General features: G+C 39.7%; 1 protein-coding gene across 1 annotated transcript; it reads left to right on the top strand.

The window, feature by feature from the left end:
• LOC142605627 (phospholipase A(1) LCAT3) lies at positions 1 to 27,918 on the top strand. The gene is made up of 11 exons (XM_075777054.1): positions 1 to 360; positions 2,328 to 2,419; positions 4,012 to 4,139; positions 4,311 to 4,446; positions 4,559 to 4,610; positions 5,980 to 6,080; positions 6,684 to 6,869; positions 14,846 to 15,003; positions 21,500 to 21,554; positions 25,803 to 25,856; positions 27,264 to 27,918. Exons 1-11 carry the CDS (start codon positions 132 to 134, stop codon positions 27,423 to 27,425), a joined length of 1,353 nt encoding a protein of 450 aa, XP_075633169.1. The 5' UTR covers positions 1 to 131; the 3' UTR covers positions 27,426 to 27,918.
• Positions 27,919 to 27,952: the final 34 nt, after the last annotated feature.

Here is a 27,952-nt window from a genome sequence, read left to right as displayed (position 1 = left end):
AAAGCGAGAGAGAGAGAGAGAGAGAGAGAGCGCAACGGCACGCACAACCATCACTCTTCAACTCTGTTCGCTGAACCGGATCTGAAAAACCTGAACCCGAATAACTCTGTATTCCGGGTCGGACCAGAAAAATGTTCGGAGGTCTGTGTCCATGTCCGTGCTTCGGAAACCACCGGCTCTCCAACAACGACAAAGACGGTCCGGACCTCGACCCAGTCCTACTGGTCTCCGGTATGGGCGGCTCCATTTTACACTCGAAGAAAAAAAAGTTCGGGTTCGAGACCCGGGTCTGGGTTAGGATCCTCCTCGCGGACCTTGAGTTCAGGAAGAAGCTCTGGTCTCTCTACAACCCCACCACGGGTCTCTCTCTCCCTCTATAAATAAATAAACATGTATGTTGTAGTGTGTATGTGTAATAAGTGTGTATATGTGTATGTATTTTATGTTTGTGGGTTTGCATGTAAGTTAACTTCGTGATTAACTTGTGTTTTTTTATTTTTATTTTTTCTTTTGGTGGGGTTGTGTTTGGTTGGTGGGAAAGTGGAGGAAATTAAAAGGGAAAGGAAAGAAACATGGGTTTTGTATGCTTTTGGGTGCAGAGAAAGTTATGGATGTTGGAAGCATTAATAAATATGAAAACCCATTATTTGGTTGGAGAGAAAATTTTGGCAAAAATAAGAAAAAGAAAACTTTTTTTTGGTGGGGTTGGGTTTGATTGGTAAGAGGGGAGGAGATTAAAGGGTTGGGGGAAGAATGTTTATGTATGTTCTTGGGTGGCGAGAAAGTTAAGGATATTGGAAGTATGATTAAATATGGAAACTTGTTAATTTTTTTTTTTTGATGAAATGGGAACTTGTGTGGTGTATATCTTACATGTTTTGTATGTGTGTGTGTTTGCATGTAAGTTAAACTTTGTGCTTAATTTGATTATGGAAGTTGTTTTTGTGGGGCTTATGTTTGGTTGGTAAGAGAGTGGAGGAAATTAAAAGGAAAAGGGGAAAAACATTGGTTTTGTATATTTTTTGGTTGCTAAGGAAGTTGAGTATTTTGGGAGCATGATTAAATATGAAGGCCCAGTACTTTTTATTTTTTATGGAAGGCCCATCACTTGATTGCAAATACATTGTAGAGAGAAGAAGAGAAGAATAAAAAATGTAAATTTTTAGGCATTACTTTTCTCTCTAGGTTTGGTTGAATTGAGATGAGTTATAGCTGATATTTATTTATTTTGCTAGACCTTGTGTGAAGTATGTGGTAAAATGATTAAATTCACCATATCTCAATAGCTTAAACTTTTGGGACAATCTGTAGTTTACATGATATCAGAGCGGGAGGTTTTGAGTTCGATCCCTTTCTCCTCCACTCTACCTCCCATTTAAAGTCCCACATATTAGGCCTCACCTATTAAAAGGTATTTTCAGCCCACATGTGAGGGGGAGTGTTAGAAGTATGTGGTTAAATGATTAAATTCGCTATATCCCAATAACTTAAGCTTTTGGGACAATCGGTAATTTAATTAAAAGAAAGAAAAATGATGGTGATTATATAAGCTTGTACAGTGTGTGGTTGCCAGGGAAATGTAGGAAAACAACAGAAACTCAGTTGGTGAAACTTCAAGGAAACTAAACTTCCATTCTTCTTTATTTATTAATCATTTTATGCTTTACAATTTTCCTTAACGGGCAAACAATGGGTAGTTTACCCTAAGCTTGCTAATTTTCCATCCAAATAAAACCAGAATTTATACCTTGTAATATTAGTATCTGAATTATTCATGGAATCTTCCCAACAATATTTTGAAACAAGTAGAATATTTTTCATGGTTCCCAAATTGTTAGTAATATTTAATTTTCACAAATTTTAAATTATTTTGTTATGAAAATCATTAGTTGTCATTAATAATGATGATCCTGGTTGCTTCTAATTCCAAACTATCAGTAATTTTTTTAAAATTCCAAAAATTCAAAAGATATGAAATTCTCATACTTTTGATATTGATTTTGTTTTTTAATTACAATTACTGATAATTTCTGACTTATATTTAAATTCCCCAATGGCAACCCCCAAAATGTTGCTCGCTCATTTATATTGATTCTTAATGAAGTGTTACTGTTCTTGTATCTATGATGTTTGATAACACAATTTCAACTGTTTGGAGAGATAGTAGCAGTGTCATCTGCAAATTTACCTTCTTTTCATTATCTGTGTTATTTTGTTTACTTAGTGGCATGGTAGCTTGCTTTCTTTAAATTAGTCTGACTTGAATTTAAAAAAGAGCAAAAAAGAAAAAAAAAATCTGACTTAATTTAATGTTTTATGTCTTTCAGGTTATACAGAAACATTGGATGATTCTGTTGAAATTTTGGTCCCAGATGATGATTTTGGGCTATATGCAATTGATATTTTAGATCCTTCGTGGGTATGATCGATGATCCTTTCCATGGATTCTCATAGTCCTGAACTGATGTAGCATACAGTATTTTGTGATGCAAGGATTACTAGATTTTGTATTGTACAACTTGATTCTTTAGGACATCTGATGGTTGTGGAATTTCTCCAATTCTTTAGTGTTGGTTGATCTGAAGTATATAAAAAATATGCAGCTGTTCTTGAATTGAGTGACCACCAATAGTGAACATGATTTAAACTAGGTCTAATTGTGAGTGAAAACAGTTTAAAAAATAGTAATTTCATGCACAGGGGCCCAGCTGATTTACATCCTTAATGCAATTAAGGAGGGAGTTTTTCTTTCTTGCCTTTGCTTATGATCACCATAAATTATTGACTTTGGAACTATTGTCCTTATTTGATCTTTCTGCCTGTTAGTACTTGGGAACTCCACCCCCCGACCCCCCCCCCCCCCAAATCCACTCTATTAAACACGCACACGCACACGCACACACACATTCTCTCTCTCTCCCCTTAATATTCTCTTGGGCTTGGCTTTAGGTTCTTGAGCTGTTCAATTGCTGTGTTATTTAGATTTTGCACACTGAAAATCATTGTCAAAAAAAAAAAAAAAGATTTGCCATTGATACCGCGAAACAAATAGCCCATAATTATGTTCAAATTTACTCATCTACTGTTCTATCTCTTTTGATGTGATCAACCATATGTTCCATTGTTTTCAAAACACACATTACTGTGCTTTCAGAGTATAATCAATTAATGCTTCTTCCCATCAGCGTTGCAATAGATGCGGTCATATGATGAAGTGCCCATTTTCCAGCTTACCCATTTTCAGATGATAGTTGCCTGCTTTATCCATGAGGGGCGGGGGGTGCAAATATATATGGTAGTGCATTAAGAAAAAGAGAAAAAAAGAGAGAGTAAAGATGCTATTTTGAGAGAAAGGGGGAGGTGGTGGTGGGAGGAAAGGATATTTAGAATTAGATGAAATAAGTACATAAATTCTGCAATCTAGTTAAGTAGAACTAATTGTTGGGTGACATTTGTACATGCTCATTTAATGTTGTCATTAGATAGATAAATTATTTTTGGAATATAACGTAAAAAAGAGAATACAGTAACTTCACATATATTCTCTAAAACATTACATGGATTCAATTGTGAGATTCAAAATATTTCTTTCTAATTCTTAAATATGATCATAACAGTGAGAAGTAAATTTTTTTTGTCGGAATTCACAAAACATATTTGGACTTTATATTTTAGAGAGTATATAATACTATACATCAGTGATTTTACTTCGTGGTAAAACCATTTTGAATTTATATATCTTTTCGAGGGGTTTGGGAGAAGGAGGGGGGGGGGGGGAGGGGATTTGCGTTGCATGAATACACATTTTGATCCATGTGAGGATCTTGGAATTGCACACAATTAGGAAAAAGGTTTAGTTGAATCATGAGAGTTGGTTTGAGAGCCATAGAAACATTCATTTTGTCTTTATTACTTTTACAATTTTCATTTATTATTGTTTGTCACCCTTTACCATTGAATCAACTGTTTCTCTTTTATTTATTTCTGATATTATTTTCCTTAATGTTCCAGGTGGTAAAATGTTTACATTTGAAAGAGGTATATCATTTCCATGATATGATAAATATGCTTGTTGGATGCGGGTTTAAAAAGGGACCTACATTATTTGGATATGGTTATGATTTCCGGCAAAGCAATAGGTAATTCATATTGTATCAATTGCCTTTTTGGTGGCTAAAGTTGATCATTTGGTGATGCAATTTTTAAGTGACTTAATCTCTAGCCAAATTTTAACAATAACAACAGTGTCTTATAGCTATTAAAAGTTCCATAATATTGCTCATAGTTTATATGCAATGTATTGTTGGCAGAATTGACAAATTAATGGAAGGTCTTAAAGTAAAGTTGAAAGCTGCTCACCAAGCTTCTGGTGGTAGAAAAGTCAATATAATTTCACATTCAATGGGTGGACTGCTAGTTTTGTGTTTCATGTCACTCCATAATGATGTGCGCAAATTTTCCTTTGGTGACTAGTTGTTTCATGGAACAAATGCGAAAAATAGTTAGCTCTTTTTGTGCCATAAGAGGCATGACTAGCAATATAACTATTCTTCGACAGGTATTTTCCAAGTATGTGAATAAGTGGATTTGCATTGCCTGCCCTTTTCAAGGTAATTTCCTGATTCTCTTTTACGCTATGCGATTTTATGTTCAGGAAATAATTTCTTGTATTTTCTAATTTTAAATATCAATGCAATTTGCCTCAAATAATTGATTGATTTTTCTGAGATCAAGAGAAAATGATTCTATTCCCTTTTGTTATTAGTTACTAAGAAGTACTACATAATAGGTCCAAAGTGAAGGTTCTCTACAGTGCTGTGAGAATAACTTTGCTCCATTGCTGAAAGTCAAAATAATTGATTTTTGCTGAAGCCAAAAAGAAAGAAATAAAAAGAATAGGGATGTAAAACTCATCTACTTTTATTACCAATATGATGAAAGTTCATCAGAGTTATGAGCTTGATGTAAATTTAAGTTTCCCAGTCTTTTTAACTTTTTGTTTTTTCGAATAGAACCTTTCGGAAATGTGAAACCACTTGAAATAGTATAAAGCGGTATATGCTGCATCAGTGATGTCACCTGGCTGGAACATGTTAAGGCAGTATAAACATGAAAAGTGGCTGAGCCAACATTGCTGCTACCCTTCACATTCTATGCATTACAAATGCAATTTGATGGAGCTGTAAATCCAAATTATGACACTGATTTTATTGAACTCCTAACTGTAAGAACAGGTCCCCTGTTGACCTGGTACTGCTTGTTTCTGGACACACAGGCTCAATTCTTTAAAAAAAAGAGGATGTAGTAATTCAGATTTTAGAGGAACTTTCAGTTTCAATTGATGATACCTTATTATAGTTGTTTGACGCACTGAATCACCTTAAGAGATTTCACTTATCTGGCTCTCAGCTGGTCACAAATGCCGTTGTTTGTTATTACATTTTTTTTTTTTAATTAAAAGTTATGTATCATAGCATCCTCATTTCTGATACCCTTATTTTCTGACTATGTTTTTCTTTGTTAAAGTTGGACTTAATCTAAGCTACTTGGAATTGGCTGCATGAATCCACAAACATAATTTTTGTCCAATTGCTATCTTCTCACTTTTTATTTATTTATTTGATTTTATTGGTATTTTTTTGTTTCTGTTTCTGTTTCTTTGCCTTGCATGAAGTTTATAAGGAAGCAATGTCTTCGTTATGGTCTCCTTGTAGAAATCTTATGTTGCTTGCAGAAATTATTGTAAATACAAATTTTATGGGTAAAAATGTATAAAAGGTGCATAATTGTAGCAATGAAGTTATACTTCTATCGTTACAATGAATCACAAGAGAGCCATAAGTCCAAAAATATCCTTAGAAAACTGAATAATTTTAGCTTAAATTTACAGTTTTGAAATCTTCTGTTTCTCCCTTCATTATTCTTCTTTACTTTTCATCAAGGTGTGCTCCTATATTAATTCTGAAATATAATTGACAGGTGCACCAGGATGCATCAACGATTCTCTCTTAACTGGACTACAGTTTGTTGAAGGATTTGAAAGCTACTTTTTTGTATCAAGGTGGACGATGCACCAGCTGGTAATTCCTCTATTTGAGTATTTAGCCCAAGCGGTGGATTTAAACCCAAAATTGGAAACTTATTTATGTCATGCCAAGCCTTTTGTTAATGAAACTTCTTCCAATTTGAAGCATAGCCGATATGTAGTGATAACAAGAGGCAGATTCAAAAGAAAATGATTAAGTGGAACAAAATTGGAAGCATGACTGCCACTTCCTCAGAATTCTGTTTGGACAATTATATGCCCTTTCTGGGTAACATGTAGAAAATTATTGAGGCTGCCTGATTCTGTTTGACTTAGGTCAGCAGTTCAGTTACAGAGGTGCTTGGAACCATATTGAAGACTAGTATAAATTGTTCTCATGAGTTGCATTTACAATTTACTATGGAGTCAGCTTGTTATGTTATCTGGTTTAAGTCAGATATGTGGTTCCAGTCCCATGTGACAAGGAAACTCTATTTGGTTTTAGCTGCCATCTTGATCAATTTAGAGAGTTCATTACTAGTGTTTCTCATAATGATTCTGTCTCACCATATTCAATGCTAGACCATTACATTTATTTATTTTTATGTTTGGTTAATACAAGTAGTATGCAATAACATATGCTTCTTTTTCCCTAAAGTTGGTTGAGTGCCCATCAATCTATGAGATGTTGGGAAATCCAGAATTCAAGTGGGAAAAGCAGCCAGAAATTCAAGTTTGGCGAAAGCATTCCAATGATGGGGATGGGGAAGCTTCTATCGATTTGGAGTCCTATGGCCCAATTGAAAGTATCACTCTGTTTGAAGAAGCACTGAGGCATAATGAGGTACTACTTCATAATTATTTTGGTGTGAAAATTATCAATGTTTGTCCTGAATGTCCTTGGGTTTTTTCAAAATTATAATTTTGTGGTGTTTCTATTGTATTGGTCTTAATATCACGTATTTAAGTTCTCCTCTCAAATAGCACAAGGTCACACCTGGATTTTTCAGCATTAATTTTCTAGAATCAATATGAAACCAAGGTGAGAAGAATAAATCCGAATATCATAAAATAGAATACATAACACAGGAGTTATAGTTGTTATGGATTACTTGATCACTAATTAAATAAATAAATGCAAGGAAGCCAGATAATCTGCGGCTTGTTTCTTTCGATCTTCCTATTATGGGTGGTTTCCGCTGTTTTTGTATTGAATCCAAATCTTTTCAACTGGTGGTAGAGGAAGGGGGATGGTTTTTTCTGTTAGGATTTTTGAGCGGAGTTGGTACTTCATGAAGTCGGTCTTCATGGGTAAGAATGCTGCACAGTGACTGTTGAAGAGTATAGAACAGATTGCCATTGGGGCTAGTCCGAAGTTTTTTTATACGTTTAGGGAAGGTGATGTAGCTTACACCCTTCAACGGAGCTCCAACTCTTTTGGATTGTTCCTTCTTTTGACTAAACTCAAAGCTGGAGGGTCTAGGAGGTCCATTTTTATTCCAGAAGGCAGAGCTAAGAATGGATGGAGGGTTTTTGGGTTAGAGTTAAGGAAGATGTTGGAACCCGAAAACTATGTGAATGGTGGTTCTGGTTAGTTGAAATTTGTAGCTCACCTCCTTAAGGATAAATCGGGGGTTCAACCATTTAAAACTTTTGCCGATACGGTGCGTGGGCATCAAGTGCAGGTCAGGGGTAGAAATCTGTTAAGCGCCCATGATAAAAGGAAAATGCAGCTAGGGGATAATAGGGGGGAGAAGCAGAACCCAGTCTTTGAACAGAGGAGGTTGAGCGAAACGCCGGTGAGCATACCAGGTCCGATGACTCTAGGAGGAAGAGATGTGGGTCCTCGGCACAGCGATGTGGAATTGAATTTGGGAGAGACAAATCAGGATGGAATTAAAAGGAGCTTTCAGTTGAATTTCAAATCAAAGGTGAATGGTTCTGTTTATGGAAAAGAATTTGAACTGGGGAATTCTCACTGGACAGGAGAAGGCATGACCATAGAGGTGAATGAGGAAGGTAAAAGACGTGTAATGTGGACATCTTATAAAGGTGGACTGAGGACTTCTAAATGGGTCCCAAGGAGCCAGAAGGAGCACGTGGTGGGTCCTCCTAGTGGGTCATAGGTGCAACAAACCCGTGTTTGGCTCAGCCCAATATAGGTGTGTTGCAGGGATTCCTAATAAAGGAGGTTGGTGGTATTCTAAAGGGGTCCTAAAAAGTCAGAGGAATTTTGTGGTGGGTCCTTCTAGTGGGTCACGGGGTCAAAGTTGGTGTCCCAAGTTGGCCCAAATTGGTTTGGGCTCCTTTCAGTCAAATGATGTTGGCTTCTCGGGCCCAAGTATACATGAAATGGGCGAGCCCTCTTCTTTGACTAGCCTAACACCCCTGGACCACTTAGTGATACCTTTGATATCTTCTTCAGAAAAGCCCGAGTCATTGAGGCTTGTTAGTTGTAGCAGGTCTGATGGAATCAGCTCCAATAGCCTCACGGTGGCTGGGATTTAGGTTGGGTTCAACACGGTAAGCTCCGATAGCCTCACGGTGGCTGGGATTGAGGCTAGGTTCAACACGGTAAGCTCTGATAGCCTCACGGTGGCTGGGATTGAGGCTGGGTTCAACACGGTAAGCTTTGATAGCCTCACGGTGGTTGGGATTGAGACTGGGTTCAACACGGTAAGCTTCGATAGCCTCACGGTGGCTGGGATTGAGGTTGGGTTCTACTCCGGTGGCCTCAAAGTGAGGCCGATGGTGGGTCTTAACAGCTGTCATGATATGATAAGCTCCATTAGCACCGCGGTGGATGGGCTGGAGTTTGGAACCAGCTCCGAGGGTCTGGTGGTTGCTCTGATGGAGATTAAGTCTGGTGGTGGCTCCGATGACTTCACGTTGGTTCTAGGCAAGACCGACACAGTAATTTCGCAACTCTCGAAGGGTATTTTCTTGGCAGACATCCTTAAGAGACTTTCGGTTGTGGGTTTTGTGGATTTTGGTGTCAATAGAGTGGCTAAAGTTGGAAGTGAGTGTAGTGTGCTATTGTTTCAAGGAGCGGACAACAAGGGTACCAGGCTGTTAGATATGGGTGAGATTGGCCAGCCCAATTTAGCGTTGGTGGGACCAAAGTCAGATTGTGCCTAACTGTTTGGGGTGAGGAGGAGAGTTTGGCAGATTGTAATCCGTTGTTGACTGTTATCCCTCCGAGGATGGCTTTGTCAATGGATGCGCACAATACGCTGGATGTCTCTAAATGGGTGAAGAATAGAATCCCAGGTTTTTGTAGAGTGATTGGGCTCTCTGTTAATCGTCATGAAAAGTTGTGTATTGCTTATCTTCAAAGGCTAGAAAGGGAGATGGTTGTCATTAACCAGCAGCGGAAGAAAGCAGTTGCTAACCAAATAGTAGCGCCCTCCATGGATAAAGGGAAAAGAGAGTTGAGGAATTTGATCTCAACGGTTAACTACGGTGGGAGATAGGGTTTGGAAGTGTGGTAGTGTCAGTTGTGGGGCCATTAAAGTATTTATGAAGCTGAAAATGGTTTCATGGAATGTCAGAGGTTTAAATGACTCCCAAAAACGCCTGGTAGTGAGAAACTTGTTACAGGAGTGACAGTGTGATGTTGTATGCCTGCAAGAAACAAAGCTTGCAGGCATAGATAAACAGCTTGTTTGCAGTATTTGGGGCTGTACGTATGTGGATTGGGTGGCTCTAGATGCTGATCGAATAGCTGGTGGGGTCTTGATTATGTGGGATAGGAGGGTTTTAGAAAAGTTGGAGGTTCTGGTGGGCTTGTTTTCAGTGTCGGTTCAGTGGAAAGGTGTGGAGGTGATGCGAACCTCAATCGACACGCTTTGAGACCCAACAAAAATATTGGAATATTTACCCAGGAAAGCTAAAATTCAGATTTATGATAGAATCCCTGACCCAACGTTTATAATCGAAACGCGAACCAAAGGTATAAGTTGACCTTGACACAATGATTATAAAGAATCACGAACCAAAGGTATAAAGTTTGAACGCCACAAGGAAGAATCATTGATAAGTTCACAGTTCTTGAAGAACCAAAAGAGAGCAAAGCCTCACCTTTTCTGCTTTTTATTCAATAATATATTATTGAATAAAAAGCAGAAAAGGTGAGGAAACTCTCTTTTGGTTCTTCAAGAACTGTGAACTTATCAAGGATTCTTCCTTGTGGCGTTCAAACTTTATACCTTTGGTTCGTGATTCTTTATAATCATTGGGTCAAGGTCAACTTATACCTTTGTTATTGAATAAAAAGCAGAAAAGGTGAGGTTTTGCTCTCTTTTGGTTCTTCAAGAACTGTGAACTTATCAAGGATTCTTCCTTGTGGCGTTCAAACTTTATACCTTTGGTTCGTGATTCTTTATAATCATTTGGTCAAGGTCAACTTATACCTTTGGTTCGCGTTTCGATTATAAACGTTGGGTCAGGGTTTCTATCATAAATCTGAATTTTAGCTTTCCTGGGTAAATATTCCAATATTTTTGTTGGGTCTCAAAGCGTGTCGATTGAGGTTCGCATCAGGAGGACAGTTTATTTGGGCATGCTCAGGGGTGTATGGCTCGAACGATAATAATTTGAGGGGTGTTTTGTGGGATGAGTTGGTTGGTATTCAGCATTTTTGGAATGTTCCGTGGTGTTGTTTTGGGGATTTCAACATTGTTCGTTTTCCTAGTGAATAGAGGGGTGGGTCTAGGCTTACTCCGGCTATGGAAAAGTTTTTTGAATTTATTGAAGATTTAAACTTGATAGATTTGCCATTAGAGGGAGGGAGTTTTACATGGTCTAGTGGTACCGAACAACCATCCATGTCTAGGATCGATAGGGCTCTAGTGTCACAGGATTGGGAGCAACACTTTCTGGATGTGATCCAGCGGATTCTACCACGACCTGTTTCAGATCATTTCCCAATTCTTTTGGAGGCAGGGGGTATGGCAAGGAGGAAAAGCCCCTTCCGGTTTGAGAATATGTGGCTGAAATCGGATGGGTTTGTTGATAGAGTAGATGCATGGTGGAATCACCATTCTTTTTCGGGAACTCCTAGTTATGTGTTTGCTAAAAAATTGAAAGCTTTGAAAGAAGATATTATTCAGTGGAATCGCCAAGAGTTTGGCAATGTTGGGCGTAGGAAGAAAGAATTATTGGGGGCTCTAGAGTTACTAGACGCTAAGGAAGGGGCTCTTGGACTCACCGAGACAGAGAGAAATGAGAAGTTTGAAGTAAGATCGCAGGTAGAGTATCTTCTTTCCCTAGAGGAGATTTCATGGAGACAAAAATCAAGGATGCTATGTATTAAGGAGGGAGATAATAATACGAAGTTCTTCCACAAGATGGCCAATTCTCATAGAAGGTATAAGCACATGAGGATCTTAGAAGTGGATGGGGTGATTTATGAGGATGGAGCGGAAGTGGCGGCTCAGGTAGTTCAATTTTATAAAACCCTATATAAGGAGTCTAAGAAGTGGAGACCTTTTGTGGAAGGACTGGAGTTTGATCAAATAGGGGGGGTGGAGAGGGGCTGGTTGGAGAGGAGTTTTGAGAAGGATGAGATTCTATCAGTGGTCAGAGATATGGAAGGGGATAAAGCTCCAGGTCCATATGGCTTTTCTATGGCCTTTTTTCATCACTGCTGGAGAGTAGTATAACGAGACGTTTTAGCTGTCTTTGAAGAGTTCTATCAACACTGTAAGTTTGAGAAATCTCTTAATGCTACCTTTATAGCTCTGATTCCTAAGAAAAATGATGCCTCCAACATTCGTGATTTCAGACCTATTAGTTTGGTGGGGAGTTTATATAAAATCTTGGCCAAGGTCTTGGCAAATAGATTGAAAGTGGTGTTAGATCAACTGATATCTGAATCTCAGAATAGTTTTGTGGGAGGTAGGCAGATCCTCGATTCAGTTCTTATTGCCAATGAGTGTGTTGATAGTAGAACGAAGAGTAAGATTCCGGGGGTGATTTGTTAGTTAGATATTGAGAAAGCTTATGACAATGTGAATTGGGAGGCACTTCTGAAGTTGATGAAGAAAATGGGCTTTGGGGAGAAATGGTGTAGTTGGATTCGAACCTGTATCTCTATAGTGCAGTTTTCTGTGTTGGTTAATGGGTCCCCAGCTGACTTCTTTGGTAGCTCTAGAGGTTTGAGACAAGGGGATCCATTGTCTCCCTTACTATTTTTAGTTATGATGGAGGTGTTTAGTAGGATGGTGAAGAGAATAGAGGGGGCAGGTTTACTTAGTGGCTTTAGGGTGGATGGTAGGAGGGGAAGAGGGGAATGTGTTTCACATCTATTATTTGCGAATGATACTATCTTGTTTTGTGATGCAGAGGTGGAGCAAGTCCTTCATGTTCGACTGCTGCTGCTTTGTTTTCAGGCTGTGACTGGCTTGAAGGTGAACGTATCTAAAAGCGAAATGGTGCCTATAGGGGAGGTAAATAATGTGCATGCTTTGGCAGAGATATTGGGCTGTAGGGTTGGGGCCTTGCCAATGACTTATCTTGGTATGCCGTTGGGGGCGTCCCATAAGTCCTCCTCTATTTGGTACCCTATTTTGGAAAAGATTGAACGGAAGCTAGCAGGGTGGAAGAAATTGTATTTATCGAAAGGTGGTAGGCTGACTTTGCTTAAAAGCACGCTTTCTAGCCTCCCCACTTATTTTTTTCTCTATTCACCATCCCTACACGTGGCAAACAAAATTGAGAAGCTGCAAAGGGACTTCTTGTGGGGAGGCCCTAAGACACATTTATTGGATTGGGATAAGGTGTGCATGCCTATGGCTAAAGGTGGCTTGGGTATTAGGAAATTGATCACTTTCAATAAAGCATTACTAGGAAAGTGGCTTTGGCGTTTTGGGGAAGAGTGGGGGGGCGGGGGGTGGACCTCTAAGTTGGGAAGGGGTGGCCATGGTTGTGGTTTGTGGAGAAGTATTCGGATGGGCTGGGAAGTTTTTAACAATAATGTCCAGTATAAGGTTGGAGTGGGGGATAGAGTGAAATTTTGGAATGATAGGTGGTGTGGAGATCTTCCTCTCAAGTTGGCTTTTCCAGACCTGTACAATTTTGTTGCGATCAGAGAGGCTTCTGTAGAGTCATCTTTGATTTGTCAAGGGGTAGGGGATAGGAGAATTTGGGATGTTCGCTTCAATCGTGGTCCTAATGATTGGGAGGCTGATGTGGTGGATGAGTTCCTTCGTCTCTTGGCATCCAATTTACCTTCTGGGACTAATGGTGATCGTGTGAAATGGAAGTTGACAAAAAACGGGGATTTTACCATCCGTTCATATTATCATAAGTTATATGGTTCTTCTGCTGTTTTTCATTGGAAAGACATTTGGAAGGTTAAAGCACCCCGTCGGGTCTCTTTCTTTGTTTGAACAGCTGCACGGGATAGGATCCTCACGGGAGATAACCTGTGGCTTAGGGGTTTTGACTTCGTCAACTGGTGTATTATGTGTTGTAATTGGAGTGAGACAGTGGATCATTTGTTGTTACATTGTGGAAAGGCTCATCGGCTGTGGTGCTTTGTCTTTAGGATTTTTGGGATTTTATGGGTTCCCTCATGTACGGTGTCAGATTTTCTTTTTAGTTGGTGGAATTGGTTGGGGAAGCATTCTTCTTACATCTGGAACTTAGTTCCATTGTGTTTGATGTGGTGTATTTGGAAGGAACGCAATCGGCGGATGTTTGAGGATTTGGATAGATCTGAGGACGAAATGCTTGCTCTCTTTCCTGGTTCCCTTTTTGATTGGGCTAGGGCTTGGGGACTCACATCTAGTGACTCTCTTCCTCTTTTCCTTAGCTCTCTTTCTTTGTAATTTAGGTTTTTTATGTTTTTGCTTTCCTTTCTTTTTTGTATTTCTGATATGCTGATGCTTTTTTGCATCTAGCAGTTTTCTTGAATATAATTTTTTTTTACCTATCAAAAAGAAAAAAAAAAAGAATACATAACAAAAGGCAAAAAGTTATTGTTAGGTCCCCGGAAGACACTGTGCTTGTATCAAGATAACTCTAGCAATTAAGGAAAGATAAAATTTCACCATGCTAGGGAACTAAATAAAATTAAAATGGTAAACTATGTATTTGGTCCCTATCCTATACACCATATTTCAATTTGATCCCTAACCTATAATTGTGTCAATTTGGTCCCTAATCTTTCTTTACTGTGTCAATTTAATCCTTACAGTTATCTTTTGGATAAAAATTAATGACATGTCTAATGGCCAAAATAAAAAATTAGCTTCTGTTGATGTGATAATAAACTAAAATTTTATTTTGGCTATTTGCTATGTAAACAATTTTCATCTAATATATAATGGCAAAGACTAAATTGACACGACATTAAAAGGTTAATGACTAAATTGATACAATTGAAAGGTTAATGACCAAATTGAAATATGGTATAAAGGCTAGGGATTAAATATGTAGTTTACCCAAATTAAAAAGTCCCCTGCTTGAATCTTAAATTAGGTAAAAGAAATGATAGATCAATGATCTTTTGTTCTGAAGTATGAGAAATACTAGAAATATAGTTTCTTTCTTCCTGTTTACTTGATTTTATCTTTTAGAAACTTTTTTCAAGCCCTATGAAATCTGATAACCTTTATTCCTGGATTTGTCAGCAACTTCCTATACGTGTGTGTGTGTGTGTGTTTTATATCTAACAAAGGCATCAATAATTTTTTATTGTTGCTTACATTTGTTGATGCAATTGTGTCCTTTCTCTCTTTCCCCCATGGTTGTCTACTTTCATTGTAAAGTCTTCTATGAATAGCCAAAAGCTTATATCATCTTTACTAATTGCAGCTTAATCATGATGGAGAATCTGTAGCTCTACCCTTTAACTTTAAGATTCTGAAATGGGCTGCTGGTACTCGTCAAGTTATGTATGACGCTAAACTACCAGATGGGGTCTGCTTCTATAACATTTATGGAACGTCATATGACACACCTTTTGATGTTTGGTATGCAAGTGAATTAATTTAATAATTAGGATTTTTTTTTTTTGTTAAGTCAGTGATGAAAACTTTCAAAGAATTGGCCAACTAGTCCCTTGATTGTTTCAAAATATGAACATCTACAAAGGGTTTGGAATGCATGATATACTCAGTCAAACATTAGAACCTCTCCTTACCAAAACCTACTCATTTTAACCAACTTGAATTATTCATGCCCAATGATGTTGTTTTTCACATGCACGTATTCCTGATATTAACAATATCTGACTTGGAGTTTTTGGTGAAAGATTTTGATGCTTCATTTTTTGTTTGAATAGAATATGGTATATGTGTGAATGATTAGTATTAGATTTATGGGGGGCTTTCACAATTTCGTCATCGAATCCAAGTTTTTTCAATTAGTTGTTGAGGAAGGGGGGCGTTATTTCTTGTTACAGATTTATGAGAGGGGCAAATATTCTATGAGATCAGTCTTCATGGATAAGAATGCAGCATTATGGCTGATGAAGAACATTGAACACACTGTTGTTGGGGCAAGCTCTCAACAGTTCTTTACATTCAGGGATGGTGACACTGCTTATACTCTCCAGCGTAGCACCAACTCCTTTGGTCAGTTCTTGCTTCTGACTGAACTAAAAGTTGGCGGGTGTAGGAGGTCGATCATTATCCCTGAAGGCAAAGAGAGATATGGTTGGAGGGCTTTTGGCCTTGAACTAAGAAAGGTGTTGTACCTCCCCGATATGCGAGTGGGTGGAACGGGTCTTCCAACTCTTATTCCTCGGGTGCATAGGCAATATGCGGGAGACTCAAACACCCTAGAACTTTTGCTGAAGCTGTGCAAGGCATTCATGGAAGAGTAGAGGATAGAAAGCAGCCAAAACACGTAGGTTCCATTGCCAAGGGGATGAAGAAGCATTTAGGAGGGGAGAAGATGGAGGGCAACCGGAGTTTCATAGGTGCTAAGGTGGGAGTTTTTCCGGTAGGTAAGTACGATAAGATGGTGGTGGGAGGAGGTGATAGGAGGGAGAAGTGCATTAATGAGAAGTCGGTGGCGAAAAAGTAGGATACACTTCCCAAGTCCCGTTTGAATTCAAAAGCCTATGACAATAGGAAAAGGAGTGATGTAAGGAGACCATGGGCGGGGAGAGGGTCTTATCGTGGAGGTTGATGTGATGGGGAGGAGGCGGGTTTCCTGGGATAGGAAGAAAGGGAGAGATCGGAAGCACGAGATGGGTCTCACGGGTGGTAAGGAGTTGCCTCGAGGGTAAGTTTAGTGCAGGTTTGGGCCCGAGAACAAGAGGGAAGCCCAGTAGGACGGTTAGTGAGAATTGTTTAGCCACGCGCTCGCAAGCCCATTATCCTTTGAGCTGGGGAGTGCTCGATAAGTGGGTTGAGCCCTTACCTTCGGCCGATACTCGTGAGAAGGCTGGGGAATGTCTGGGGGTGAGGCCGACGTGTTTTGTGACGCCGTCGCAGGTGGCCGGAGGTCGTGAGTGGTCTCCGAAGGTACGGGCTCAGGCCGATAAGGGTGGCCTGTGCTATTCGGTGTCTCAAGAGTCTCCGACGGGCCCTGCTCTGTCGTTACCGGCGACGCGGAGCACCAAGGAGCTGGTGGGTTCGCCTCATCGGCGTCGCGCGACACCGGTAGGGGCGGCGGAGTGTGCCGAGTCCCCTCCGGCGATGGTTTTCAGCCTGGAGTCCCCTCCGGCGATGGTTTTCAGGCTGAGCTGGGGCCGGAATGACTTTCTCGGTTCCATTTCGCACCCGAGGGGGTTGTTTTCTGAAGGTAAGAGAACAGTGGCTCTCACTTTTGTGCCACGGTCGTTAGGACCTTTTCTCCCTGACCTTTATCTGGAGTTGGTGCGAGCTGGACCAAGGGGTTTGGGGGTAGTGGGTCAGGAGGTTAATCCTTTTTTTAGCAAGGAAATTTGCCTTCCTGGGGAGGTTATGATTGTGGAGGAAGCAGCTGTTTTTTCTGTGGGTGAGGTTGCCTTTCCTCTGCAAATCTTTGATCCGAGTGGTTCAACAACCTTGGCAGAGTTGGAGGAGGTTGATGAGGTTTTTAGTATTGAACCTAACATAGATATTTCTGGGTGGGTGAAACACAGAATTCCTGGCTTTAGTAAATTGGTTGGGTTATCTATGAATCGACATGAGAAATTGTGCATTGCTCTATTACAAAGGCTTGAATCAGAGATGGAGGCAGCCAATGTGTTACACAGGAAAGTAATGGGCAGCAATAAGGTGGCTAAGTCCAAAAATAAGGGTTGCAGGGAGCTGCAGAACTTATTTTCTTCGGTGAATTATGACAGAAGATAGAGGGTGGTCTCGTGATGGTGTTTGTAGTTGGGGATATCTTAGTTTTTATGAAGATTAAAATGATTTCGTGGAATGTTAGAGGTTTAAATGATCCTCAGAAACGTCTTGTGGTGAAGAACTTGTTGCGGGATTGGAAGTGTGATGTTGTCTGTTTACAAGAGACAAAGATTGCTAGTATGAATAGACAGCTGGTTTGTAGTTTGTGGGGCTGCCCATATGTGGACTGGGCTGTCTTGGAGGCTGATCGGACGGCTGGTGGTATTTTGCTTATGTGGGACAAAAGGGTTTTGGATAAGGTGGAGGTTATGGTGGGTTTATTCTCAGTGTCGGTAAAGTGGAAAGGGGTGGGGGATGGGTTTATTTGGGCTTGCTCAGGCGTTTATGGCCCAAATGAGAATGTTGAGAGGGGTCTCATGTGGGATGAGCTAGTGGGAGTTCAGCAGTGTTGGAGGATTCCGTGGTGCTGCTTTGGGGACTTTAATATAGTTCGCTTCCCTAGCGAGCGTAGGGGAGAGACTCGTTTGTCCACGGCTATGGAAAAATTTTCTGAATTTGTTGAGGATCTCAACTTGGTTGACTTGCCTTTGGAAGGAGGTAGCTTTACTTGGTCCAATGGTTCTGATCAACCTATGATGTCTAGGATTGATAGAGCTTTGGTCACTCCCGATTGGGAGGATCATTTCCCAGATGTTACTCAAAGGATCTTACCCCGTACTGTCTCAGACCACAGTCCAATTCTCTTGGAGGCAGGGGGAATGGCAAGGGGGAAGAGTCCTTTCAGATTTGAAAATATGTGGTTGAAGTCGGAGGGATTTGTGGATAGAGTTCAAACACAGTGGTGAATCGACATTCCTTCGTAGGTACTCCTAGTTTTGTGCTGGCGAAAAAATTAAAGGCTCTGAAAGAGGACATTGTGCAATGGAATCGTCGCGAGTTTGGTAATGTAGCGCGTCAAAAGAAGCCATTACTGGAGGAGTTGATAACCCTAGACGCCAAGGAGGGGGATGTAGGTCTCTCTGATGGGGAGATTGTTCATAGGGCTGGTTTGAGATCCCGAATTGGAGCATCTTCTTTCATTAGAAGAAATTTCTTGGAGACAAAAATCTAGGATGTTATGTATCAAGGAGGGGGATAATAACACCAAGTTTTTTCACAAAATGGCTAACTCCCATAGACGTTCTAATCATCTAAGGACCTTGGAGGTGGATGGGGTGGTCTTTGAAGAGGCCTCCGAGGTAACTTTTCAAGCTGTACAATTTTATAAAAATTTGTACAAGGAGGAGTGGAGGCCTTTTGTGGAGGGTTTGGAGTTTGATCGCATTGAGAACAGGGAAAGGGTTTGGCTTGAAAGGAAGTTTGAGAGAGAGGAGGTTCTTCAAGTTGTTAGGGATCTGGAAGGGGACAAAGCTCTAGGTTCGGATGGGTTCACTATGGCGTTCTATCATCATTGCTGGAAGGTAGTGGAGAAAGATGTCTTAGCGGTCTTTGAAGAGTTTTTCCATCACTGCAAGTTTGAAAAATCCCTTAAAGCGACCTTCATTGCTTAAATTCCTAAAAGGAATGGTGCTTCCAACATTAGAGATTTTCGTCCTATTAGTTTGGTGGGGAGTGTGTATAAAATCTTGGCTAAGGTCTTGGTTAATCGCTTGAGAGTGGTTTTAGATCAATTGATTTCTGAGAATCAAAATAGCTTTGTGGGTGGAAGAAAAATCCTTGACTCGGTTCTCATTGCGAATGAGTGTGTGGATAGTCGTGGGAAGAGTAGGGTCCCTGGAGTCATTTGTAAGCTCGATATGGTGAAAGCCTACGATCATGTGAATTGGGAGGCTTTGTTGTATTTGCTGAACAGGATGGGTTTTGGAGTGAAGTGGTGTAAGTGGATCCGTTCTTGTATATCCACAATTCAGTTCTCTGTTTTGATTAATGGGTCCCCAGCTGATTTCTTTGGTAGCTCAAGGGGTTTAAGACAAGGAGATCCGCTATCTCCTATGCTATTTTTGATCTTGATGGAGGTGCTTAGTAGGATGTTGAGAAGAATGGAGGGAGCTGGCTTGATCCGTGGTTTTAATTTTGAGGGTAGGAGGGTTGGTGGGGAACGTGTTTCACATCTATTATTTGCAGATGATACTATCCTCTTTTGTGATGCAAATGTGGAACAAATTCTTCATATTCGGTTGTTGCTCCTTAGTTTTCAGGCAGTAACAGGTTTGAAGGTCAATGTGCATAAGAGCGAAATGGTTCCTATAGGGGAGGTTGGTGATGTGCATGCTCTGGCGGATATATTGGGCTGCAGAGTTGGATCTTTACCTATGTTGTATCTTGGCATGCCGCTGGGGGCTCCTCACAACTCCCCTTCAATTTGGAACACAATTTTGGAAAGTATTAACCGGAAATTATCTGGTTGGAAGAAGTTGTACTTGTCTAAGGGGGGTCGTTTGATGTTACTCAAGAGTACGCTTTCTAGTCTTCCGACTTACTTTCTATCGTTGTTCTCAATTCCTACTCATGTGGCTAATAAAAATTAAAAGATGCAAAGGGATTTCTTGTGGGGAGACAGCAAGATTCATTTGGTAGGATGGGACAAAGTTTGTGCGCCTATAGCCAATGGTGGCTTAGGGATAAGGAAACTCACTACCTTTAATAAGGCTTTATTGGGGAAATGGTTGTGGCGGTTTGGTAAGGAAGGGGGTCGTTTATGGAGGCGGGTAGTAGCTTCAAAATATGGGGAAGATTGGGGGGGATGGACCTCAAAGCTGGGTAGGGGAGCTCATGGGTGTGGTTTGTGGAGAAGCATCCGTATGGGTTGGGAGGATTTCAGTAAAAATTGTCAGTTTGTGGTTGGGTTGGGGAATAGGGTGAGGTTTTGGCAGGATGGGTGGTATGGGGATCAACCTTTTCAGTTGGCTTTTCCTAGCCTGTATGGCATTGCCATTGATAAGGAGGCTTCTGTTGAAGCTTCTTTGCATAGGCAGGGGGCGGAGGTTAGAAGATCTTGGAATATTCGGTTTAGTAGATTTTTTAATGATTGGGAGATGGATGAAGGGCTGCGGTTTCTTCGTATGTTAGGTGCTATAATCCCTCCTATGGATGTTGGTGACCGGATGAGCTGGAAATTGAAGCGTAATGGGGCTTTTGACATCCGGTCGTACTATTACAAATTAAGAAATTCTCCTTCAACTATCTTTCCTTGGAAAGCTATTTGGAGAGTTAAGGCCCCTAGGCGAGTTTCTTTTTTTGTTTGGTGTGTAGCTTGGAATAAGATCATAACGGGAGACAATCTGAGATTGAGGAGATTGGTTTTTGTGGATTGGTGCATTATGTGCCGTCATGGTGGAGAGACGGTAGATCACCTTCTTCTTCATTGTGAGGTGGCCTATCGGTTATGGAGCTTTGTTTTTATAACTTTTGGCTTGGCTTGGGTTATGCCTAGTTCGGTTCCAGACTTGCTTTTTGGATGGTGGAATTGGTTGGGGAAGCATTCGTCTCAGATCTGGAATTTAGTCCCGTTGTGCATCCTTTGGTGTATTTGGAAGGAGCGGAACCGGAGGACTTTTGAGGATTTGGATAGCTCTAGGGATCAGTTGCTTGCTTCTTTTTGTGGAACTCTTTTTGATTGGTCTAGGGCGTGGGGACTCACGTCTAGTGATTCCCTCCCTTCTTTTCTTTGTTCCCTTCTCTTTTTGTAATTTCTCTGTTGTTTGGTTGTCTCTCTTGTTTCTCTTTGTTTTCTTTTTCTTGTATTTCTGGGTTGCTTTGTGTTTTTCAGGCATAGAGTAACCTTCGTATATATATCATTCTTACTTATAAAAAAAAAAAAGTTTTTGGTGAAAGTGAATACAAATGAAATTTATCTTGAAACTTGATCCAATGGTTAGTATGAATTGATGAGAACTAATGGTTTTGCTAAATGACCTGCCTTTCTGTAAATCCGAAATCGATATGGAACTTTACTAAGACTTGGATTTGGATTTATTTTATAGAAGCTTAATCATTGATGATATTTACCTATTAGTTTGATGAAGGGTGAGAGCAAGATTCTGATTGTATCAATTTACAGTATGGTGGTTTTGAACTTACACAATATAGATTTTTTTCTTTAGAAAATATCTGAATTAACCTTTGATCATAATTATGAAAATGTTTTATGCTAGAGTTGCATCTGATGTATGCATATTTAATGCAGCTATGGTTCGGAAGCGTCTCCAATTGAGGACTTGTCTGATATATGCCACTCACTGGTGAGTGATTCGATTTGTTTTTGAAATCTTGATCCTACTATAAGTTAAATGGGAAAGTATCCTGAACCATCACAGTCAGCTTTTGAAACTACTATGCTCAATAATTAGTTTCCCTTTTTTAATTGGTTAGTACTCATGGTGGTTTGGGAGAGAGAGAGAGTGCTTTATTAAGGTGGGTGATAGATAGGAAGTATTTTTCTGTGGAGGGAGGTTGGTGCCCCACTGCTATGAATGGGCCTCTTGGGATGAGCCTTTGGAAATATATTAGGAGATGGATTAGTTTCTTGCATTTTATAACTTTTGAAGTAAGGAGATGGGTGATCTTTGGTGTGGTGACATTCTGTTAAAGGAATTTGTCCCTGAGTTATTTCGCATAGCAAGGTATAGGAGCTTGAGTCTGTCTCCACCCTTCTCATTTTTTGATAGGTAACATAAAATCCTCTAGTGTAGAACGTTCACATCCCCCAAAACTTTTAGCATTCCTTTCACGCCAAATACACCACATCAAGCAATGCAGCACAAGTCTCCAAAAGTCTATGTTGTGATGTCGCCCAAACTTACCTTGCCAAGACCCAAACGACTCAATAACCTTATGCAGCATAACCCAGCGAATTCCAAACAAACAAAACACCAATGACCACAATTCACAAGCTATGGGGCAATGAAGAAGAAGGTGACCCATCAACTTCCCACAACTCTTACACATATAATACTGATCAAGAACAAGAATACGCCTTTTGCGAAGGTTGTCTGTAGTTAAAATCTTACCTAAGGAAGCAGACCGTGAAAAGAAAGCTACCCTTGGAGAAACCATCGATTGCCACATCATTCTCAAAACCTCTACTCTTTTCTGGCTTCCTACAAACCTTGTCAAGACAAATCCCCTGCACCGTCGAAGAATAGACCATATCCATAAACAAATCGAAAGATTCTTGCTCCCAATCTTGCAGTGAACGATGAAATTGAACATCCCAATGAACCCTTCCAATAGACCAACACATAACTTTCGCCACTGAAGATTCTCTTGCCCTACTAATACAATAGGGTTTTGGAAAAGCCTCTTGGAGGGTACAATCCCCACACCACACATGCTTTCAAAACTTCACTATAGTACCATCACCCACATCATGCTGTAGGAGTTTAGAAAAGTTCAACTAGCCACTTCTAATAAATCTCCACTGGCTAATACCATAAGCACTTGTCACGTTTTTTGTGCACCAATCACTCCATACATTCCCATATTTTGCCTCTATAACCCTCCTCCATAGAGCATATGTCTCCATGCCATAAGTCCTCAACCATTTTCCTAACAAGCCATTTTCCTAACAAGGCAGAGTTAAAACTCCTCAACCGTCTTATACCAAGTCCCCCAACCTGCATAGGCTTTCAAACCTTAGCCCATTTTACCAGATGTAATTTAGATTCACCACCAATTCCACTCTAAAGAAAATCTCTCTGCAATATCTCCATGCGATTAGCCATCTTCCAAGGTATACAAAGAAGGGAAAGAAAATAAGTAGGTAAAGAGGAGAGAGAACTTTTAATAAGAGTTACCTTACCCCCCTTAGATAAATTCAGCCTCTTCCAAACTGCTAATCTCTGCTTCATCTTCTCTAAAATAGGATTCCAGATAGAGAACTACTTAAATTTAGCACCCAAGGAAAGGCCAAAATATTTCAAAGTAAGGGAAGATTGCTTGCACCCTAACAGCCCCACCAGATTATCCAGATTGTGCACCACTCCAACTAGTACCAACTCAGATTTCCCAAAATTAATTCTTAAACCTGAACCTCTTCAAATCTGGTCAGAATCACCCTCAAAATAACTATCTGATTAGGGTCAGCATCACAAAAAATAAGAGTGTCATCTGCAAATAAAAGATGAGACACCATCATCAAAGTACTAGCCGTATTGCGTACAGAGAAGCCCAAAAATTGTCCAACAATTGCAGCCACATCCAACATACGGCTCAAAGCCTCCATAACAATATCAAAGAGCAACAGAGATAAGGGATCTCCTTGCCAAACTCCCCTAGAACTTCCAAAGAAATTAGATGGGCTACCATTAAGCAAAATGGGAAATTTGACAGTTGAAATGCAACGTATTATCCATTTTCTCCACTTCTCTGAAAACCCATAGGCAGCGTTGAAGCATTACATTAAAAAATCCAATTCACATGATCATACGCCTTCTCCACATCCAACTTGCACAACACCCCTAGAATCCCTGTTTTCAATCTACTATCAATACATTCTGAAGCAAATAAAATAAAATCTAAAATTTGTCTACCTTTCACAAATGCATTCTATGCATCTGAAATATAAGCTCATGTGCCACCCTTCACAACCGATTAGCCAACACCACAGAATTAATCTTCTAGATCCCACCAACTAAACTAATTGGCTGAAAATCCTTGACTTCCACAGCATTAACCGTTTTGGGAATAAGGGCAAGAAAAGAAGCGTTAAGGCTTTTCTCAAACACGGCCTGCAAATGGACATTCTGAAACACTTCCATAATTTCTATCTTCAAAGCACTCCAACAAGACTGAGAAAGCCTTGGAAAAACTAGCGGGGCTAGGAGCCTTATCACTATCAAAATCATTAATCACCCCAAACACCTCTTCCTCATCAAATGACCCTATCTTCTAAAGGGCATCTGCTTAAAGATACTAGAGAATTCCACACCATCTAAAGTAGGTCTATGAGCCATATTTTCAAAACAGAGCTGTCTATAAAAGCGAGAAATACACTCTGCTATAGCCTCTAGATCTGAAGACAATTCTCCTTCCACCATAAGCCTATCAATGGAATTAAATCTCCTGTAAGAGTTGGCTATACAATGAAAGAATTTAGTATTCTTGTCTCCTCTAATATAAAGGACTCTAGATTTCTACCTCCAACAAATTTCTTCCAAAAGAGTAGCTTTTTTTAACTCACCTTGGACTCTTTCCAATGTCAGCTTTTCCTCCTCCATTAGGCTACGACTTTCTTTAGTCATCTCCAGATCACAAAGATCTTTCCACAATTGTTACACCCGTTCTTCAACATTACCAAAAACCTCCACCTTTTGTATTTTGAAGTCATTTTTCAAGAGTTTTAGTTTGTTGGCCAGAACAAACCTCAGAGTGCCGCAAAAATGATAAGAATCCCACCAAGTTTAGTTTGCACCCTATCCACAAAACCCTCATTCTTAAGCCACGTATTCTCAAATCTAAACAGCCTCCTACCTCTTTGAAAAGAACCACCCTCAAGGACAATCGGAAAGTGATCCGATAACAACCTGGACTTTCTTTATTCACAAACAGTTGGAAACGTATCCTCCCAATCTGCAGAGAACAAAAATCTGTCCAGCCTAGCCTTTGAAGCAACTTGTTGAGAATTAGACCAAGTAAAAATTCCCCTTCCAACGGGAGATCAATGAGGCCTTTCTCCGAAGTAAAGTTGGAGAAATCATTCATAGCAGCCATAAAAACAGTAGAACCAGAACGTTGAACCTTCAGAAGGAAGCCATACCATGTTCAGGGGGAGGATGGAATTTGTTGGAAGCTGGCAGGTCAGAAGTATTTTGAGGTGAGTTCTTACTATAGGACTTTAGGCCCTAGTGGAGATATGAAGCTCCCATGGAAAAAGGATTTGGAAACCCAAGGTTCCATCAAGAGTTACATTCTTCATTTGGACTGCATCTTTGGGGAGAATTTTAACAGTAGATAATCTAAGGATGAGAAATATCATATTGGTCAGTTGGTGTTGTGTGTAAGCAGGACGGGGAGACAGTGACTCAGTTGCTTTTGCTAGAGAATAATGGGATATGGTTTTTGAGCTATTTGGAGTTCACTGGGTGATGCCTAAGGATGTTGTAGATTTACTAGCTTGTTAGCAGTTTGGGAGGACATAGAAACAGCGCAATATGGAAGGCTATTCCTCACTGCTTGATGTGGTGCATCTATCTTAGAAGTGAAGAAGCAATTTTTTTGAACTTTGCTTGAGTGGATTATGGTGGAAGGAGCATATCCTTTCTATAATTTATTAGATTTTCTGGATCAATGTAATCTTAAAACCTTATTGTGTTTCCTCATCAATAAAATTTATTACTTATAAAAAAAACTATTGATTACTCAGCAATATTCAACATTCTTTATGCACCTGGAATTAATGATTGCAATCTAGCACCCATGGCCTTGATCTTAGCTACTGACATTGATTCTATTCTTTCTATATTTATAACTTGTGTCTTTTTTTGTTCCAGCCCCAGTATTCTTTTGTTGATGGAGATGGAACAGTTCCTGCTGAATCAACTCAGGTGCACTAATTGACCTTTCATTTGATGTATAATTTCAGCTGATAGTATGTAAGGACAACCTCTATGACGAGGTCCAGTGTCAAAACCTTGAAATAACAATTCAAATTCTTGGTTGGTAACTAAAAGCTCTCCCTCATTTTTTTTTTCATTAATAGGGGCCACCCCTATCTTTAGGAGAATTTCCTAATTTTGAATCCAATCTTTCCGTGTATTTCCATTTATCCATCTTAACGTTCTCGTTTTAGCTACATTCATGTGATACACCACAACAAAATAAAAATAAATAAATTACAGGAATATTGGATGAGGCAGAATAGTACCAATTTTACTAGAGATATTTGGTCTAGACAGTATGAAAAGGTAATCCCGATAACCTTCCAACAGCAACAACAACAACAACAACAACAACAACAACAACAAAGCCATAGGCCCAATTTTTATGGGTTCGGCTATAGATCCTCGACAAGATTAGTTTGGGTCTGCCACATGTATGTAGGGGATGCCCCAAAGAGGATCTGTATTGGATCCATTCATAATAGAGTGGCTAAACTTTAGTTAAGCCGTCAAGCTACTGCAATCCTCCTTTTGACAGGCTTGTGATTGGCTGTGAACACAATATATGGAATTAAGCACAAACATAGACGGATTTCTGGTAACCTTCCAGCATATGCAATTATAATTTGTGCTGACCTTAAAGCTTTGGGGATGTTAAATACTGTGATCAGCTTAATACACATGCAGTTGTGTATGCAATCTGTGATTTATGTGTTACTGCTCAAGAAAGAACATGGTGAGAAAGGTTGTCGTTGAAAGGCCATGATTTGATCATTTTTTATTTAAGATGTGAATACTATATACACTAAAGTATTTTGCTTCATCATCCTATGTGTTTGAATGTGGCCATGGGCATATGTAATAGAATCAATCCGTTAGATAGCTAACTCGATGACATAAGCCTAACTCGATGACATAAGCCTAACTCGATGACATAAGCAACACGTAAATTCCCATTCCTGGCAAAAGTGAGCTTTATGCATTGTGTGCAATCTTTTTTATAAGGTTTGGCTAATTGAGAGTTTTGTGCACTGGGTACAACATATTTTTATTAGCCTTGGCTAAGTGAACATTTCAGATTTATTTTGTGATATTAGTTCCTGATGCTGCCATGATCTTACTATATATCCAAGTTCATCTTTGGGTATGTATGTTGTATACATTGCAATCTTGAATTAAATTTACGTTCTACTTGGTTCCAGGAACAGAAATATGTAGCACTTTCTTGCTTGATTATTTAATTTGCTCCAGTTGTACACAATGTTGAAGTTTTTAAAGCTTTCTTCTGTGAGCATTAGTTTCTCTTGCATTTTAGTTAAGCTCCATTAACCAATCTCTTCTTCCATTGCACAGGCTGATGGATTTCTAGCAGTTGAAAGAGTAGCAGTTGAAGCTAGTCACCGTGGATTATTATGTGACAAAACTGTTTTTAAATATATCCAAAAATGGTTGGGGGTTGAACAAAGGGTCAGTAAGCATGTGAAATCTTCCAGAGTGGTAGATGCTTCAGATTAGCCCTTGGAAGTATGCCATTCTTTGTGCTTAAAGAGAGATGTTTCACGTGTTTATGTATTTGTAAGTAATTGTATATTATCATGATGGGTGAGGCTTAGGTCCAGTGCACTACATGCACTGGACTTGTTAAGATGGTGATATGTGTTCAAAAGTGGACGTGTTATAATCTTAACGGGTCTAGTGCAACTGGACACTAGACCCAAATCTCACCCTATCATGATAGCGTCATAAATTTTCAATTGTGAACCTCTTGTATACATCCTGTGTACAAGAGAGTTCTACACTTTCTTACAGTTTCTTCTACTCAATACAATTTTTTTTTGTGAATTTGAATGTTTAGCATACTCATGTAGGAGAATTTATGCCCTGAAGGGAGAAAAAAGGCACATTAGCCTGTTATCTATTTTATCTATTATTTCTTTATGTAAGATGAATGGTTGGAATTTTAGGGTATTCGAGGATATTATAAATAGCAATTTATGCCCTTTTTCCACTTCATATGTATGTTTTCTTCACCACATCTCGCA

The sequence above is a fragment of the Castanea sativa genome, chromosome 8, assembly GCF_040712315.1.
Source record: "Castanea sativa cultivar Marrone di Chiusa Pesio chromosome 8, ASM4071231v1".
Classification (NCBI taxonomy): domain Eukaryota; kingdom Viridiplantae; phylum Streptophyta; class Magnoliopsida; order Fagales; family Fagaceae; genus Castanea; species Castanea sativa.
The sequence above is the reverse complement of the archived record's forward strand: the minus strand, read 5'-3'. Positions and strand labels throughout refer to the sequence as shown.

Excerpts from the sequence above, each read along its gene's own strand:
- LOC142605627 (XM_075777054.1), top strand. The coding sequence starts at position 132 with ATGTTCGGAGGTCTGTGTCCATGTCCGTGCTTCGGAAACCACCGGCTC. Across the intron at positions 4,611-5,979 it reads CATTGCCTGCCCTTTTCAAG|GTGCACCAGGATGCATCAAC; the intron begins GTAATTTCCTGA and ends TATAATTGACAG. Across the intron at positions 25,857-27,263 it reads TTCCTGCTGAATCAACTCAG|GCTGATGGATTTCTAGCAGT; the intron begins GTGCACTAATTG and ends TCCATTGCACAG.